General features: G+C 60.4%; 1 protein-coding gene across 1 annotated transcript in view; it reads right to left on the reverse strand.

Moving 5' to 3' along the window:
* Positions 1 to 3,746, reverse strand: part of SMYD3 (SET and MYND domain containing 3) — a 413,596-nt gene that overhangs the window by 66,284 nt on the left and 343,566 nt on the right. The window contains exon 11 of the mRNA XM_014528244.1: positions 2,356 to 2,530. Within this exon, the coding sequence (XP_014383730.1) occupies positions 2,356 to 2,530 (175 nt within the window). The remainder of the gene's footprint in view (positions 1 to 2,355; positions 2,531 to 3,746) is intronic.

Genomic DNA, 3,746 nt, shown 5'->3' on the forward strand with positions numbered 1-3,746 from the left:
GGGCCTGAGCCTGGGGAGGCCTAGGAGACAGGAGGCTTTTCTCAGTCTGCACCTCCTGGCTGGAACCCATCCCTCACCCAGCAGCCTACGGTGTGGCTCCGAGACCAAGCGCCAACCGTCTGCACCTGCCTCTCATTGCAACACTGAGGCTCCGAGAAGGAAGGCTTATCTGCATTCAATGCATATTTTCTGAAAACCCACAGGATTCGCGCATTGACTACGCACTTGAGGCCCTGGGAAAGCTCGGGCTCGGCCTCCAGGCGCTCTCTCACGAGTCTGATGAAAGCTGACTCACAGTCTGGATGCCAAAGCTGTTCCACCACAGGAGTGAAGAAACCACCGACAGGCGTTCTGGAAACACCCACAGGGTCACCCTGGGGTCACGGCTGGCCCGGGGCCGCTGCCATCCACCTGGTGCTGGCTCTGCGCCACCTTCCCATTCCTCTCTGCCTGGACCGCGCTCCGGGCCTGCCCGGCTTCCCACGCGCTTCGCCTGAACTGACACCCTCGGCTCTAGACCTGCCCTTGCCCTGCTGATCCTGGGAACGTCCCCGCTCACTCGGGTCTCCTGAGGCTCTTGCTCAGGCGGGGGCAGGCCGCTGCAGCCTGGCCGCCTCCGCCCTCCTTCGCCTGCAGCCACTCCCCCGTGTCCCTGCTGCAGATTTAGAACTTCGCCTGAACTGACACCCTCGGCTCTAGACCTGCCTTTACCCTGCTGATCCTGGGAACGTCCCTGCTCGGGTCTCCTGAGGCTCTTGCTCAGGCGGGGACGGGCCGCTGCAGCCTAGCCGCCTCCGCCCTCCTTCGCCTGCAGCCACTCCCCCGTGTCCCTGCTGCAGATTTAGACCCGGATCCTCCGCTGTGAGCCCCCAGCGCTGACATCACGCTGCATGGTCTTCAGAGCTCCCCAGAATGTGCCCCTGCTCCCCATGGACCCCCCTAACCTCCCCCCGCCCCACACACACACTCCCCTGGTCCCAGATGCTCGGGGGCGCCTTGCGAGCAGTGCGTGCCTGTGCTGTGCTGGAGATAGCACGCCAGCCTCACATGATGGTACGCGGGTCCCTGTGCTTTAGACCCGGATCCTCCGCTGCGAGCCCCCAGCGCTGACATCACGCTGCATGGTCTTCGGAGCTCCCCAGAATGTGCCCCTGCTCCCCATGGGCCCCCACCCACCCACACACACACACTCCCCTGGTCCCTGATGCTCGGGGGCGCCTTGCAAGCAGTGCGTGCCTGTGCTGTGCTGGAGATGGCACGCCAGCCTCACATGATGGTACGCGGGTCCCTGTGCCCTTCCCCTCGGCTGCTCCATCTCGGCTTCCGAACATGCTCTCAGCTCGCTGCACACCTGATGGTACGGGTCCCTGTGCCCTTCCCCTCGGCTGCTCCATCTCGGCTTCCGAACAGGCTCTCAGCTCGCTGCACACCAGGCCCGTGCAACCGGCAGCGCCCTCTCAGCCCAGACTGGGCGGCCCAAGCGCCTCTGAGCTACAGGAGCACCTGGGTCAGAGCACCTCCAGGCGGAAGCCGGACATGGAACAGCTACCGACAGTGCCTTCCCTGCCGCAGCCCGCAGCAGGCTGTCGCCCTGCTCTCCCCTGGCATCTAGGGAGGTCATGAGGTCAAATGGTTAGCGTGAAGGCACCCTGGGAACCAGAGAGCCCTGACGAGTGGGAGACGCATGCTCTCAGCTCGCTGCACACCAGGCCCTCGCCTCCGCAGCGCCCTCTCAGCCCAGACTGCTCGGCCCAAGTGCCTCTGAGCTACAGGAGCACCTGGGACAGAGCACCCCCATGCAGAAGCAGCGGAGGCCGGCCACGAAACAGCTACCGACAGTGCCTCCCTGAGGCAGCCCATAGCAGGCTGTTGCCCTGCTCTCCCCTGGCATCTAGGGAGGTCATGAGCTCAATGGTTAGCGTGAAGGCGCCCTGGGAACCAGAGAGCCCTGACGAGTGGGAGACGCATCACTACCACCCATCAGACTGGGGGTCCCGCTCGCCTCGATCAGCTGAGGCTAAGCCACCGCCTCCCCAGCCAGGCCTGGGCCCTGTGCTCCTCTCTGGCCCCCCCAGGGCACTGCTTGCTTGTCACTGTGAGCAGCACCCCGTCATCAGCGGCCCCGCATCCAGACGGCACCTCATTCGTTTCCGCGCACCTACAAGACTCGACATGCGGAAGGGCCTCACCAATGATGAACGAAGGACAAAGGAGTGAACAGAACAAGGCCTGGCTTCACACACCGACCGAGACGCAGATGGGCCTCAAGGAAAAGGGGTCATCGAATGGCTTCAGGACATCAATCCTCTGGCAGAGCAACGCTACTGCGGCCTCCACCTCAGCCCCCAGCCTCACCTGTACGGCTCCATGGTCCGGATGCCGTAGAACAGCGCCTCCTCCAGCAGCCCCAGGCTGATGCAGGCATCCATGGCGCAGTCCAGCACCTTCAGCTGGTAGATGTTGATGTCGGGCAGCCGCTCCGAGTTGCTGCTGATGATGGCCTGGCACAGGGCCAGCACCTGCTCCCACTCTGTGATTAGCCTGAGTCAAGGAGGCATCGTCTTCACCAAGAAAACAAATGTCAAATGAGACTCCACAGGCTGGAGAGCTCGAGGGGGAACCCATCACTTTGCACAGAGGAGCTGGCGGAGAGCGCACTTGAGACACAAAGCAGGCAGGTGCCCCCGGAGAAGTGCATTCTGCTCCACCAACAAACCCTCTCCCAGCCGCCGGTGTCCTGGGGATTAAGATTCCCAAAGAACCGTCCTCTCTTCATGTCCCTAAATGTGTTCTCTCTACACTCCATCATGAAATGAAGGCGCTGTTTATCAAACCGAACTAAAGACTAAGTTAATTCAGTTTAAAATTATTTACTGTCGGCTTGGTGTGACCCCGCTTTCTGAGACGCTGTACCTGGCCCTCGAATAGCGATGGGCAGTGGACTGGGGACGCGGTGTGTGGAACGCGCCTCGAATCCCTTTGAGATGAATCACCCCACAAGCAGAGCAGAAGCGAGAGTGCTGGCACCGGGGACCTCACATTTTTCTTTAATCCTCACCTGGAAATATGTTGGTTTTAAAAAAATTGTTTTTAGAGAAAGAGGAAGGGAGAGAGAAACATCGATGTGGGAAACTGATTGGTTGCCTCCCGTAAGCACCCCAACCCGGAAGAGAACCTGCAAGCTTTTGGAGTGCGGGATGGCGCTCTAACCGAGCCGCCCGCCAGGCCCACATGGTTCTTTCCCACGTGTGAGGTGAGCTGGAGGCCGCGGAGGGTGCTGGGAGGGGGCAGACCCTTCTCCCCCTCCCCCACCTTCAACGTGTGCAGCTCCCAATTCACCTGCTTTCATGTTGGGATTCCTGGGGTGAAAGGTTTGCATTCCAGATGCTGCAGAAGTGGCAGAGCCTTTGACTGTGGATAAAGCTGGGTTTAGATCTAAGTTGGTGTTGCCATTGGCCTGATTTGAGGTTCAGCACATCTAATCTACGTGCGCTGAGGTAGGCCAGGAATAAAAACGCCCAATGTCACTGTGAAAAATGAAAGACTGTACGCAAACATTTAAAAAACCCTGATGTGTCCCACTGTGAACAGCAAGCTCTGGGTGCCAGCCACGCGGGGAAGTGTTCAGTGGGAGGCACCCAATACACACGGCACCCACACCACTGCTCTCCCTCCCTTTACCGGGTCACAACCTCCGAGAGACGAGGCTGAAGGAAAATGGCTCAGTGGACGGAGTCTGATCGAAT

The sequence above is a fragment of the Myotis brandtii genome, unplaced genomic scaffold (assembly GCF_000412655.1).
Source record: "Myotis brandtii unplaced genomic scaffold, ASM41265v1 scaffold627, whole genome shotgun sequence".
NCBI lineage: Eukaryota > Metazoa > Chordata > Mammalia > Chiroptera > Vespertilionidae > Myotis > Myotis brandtii.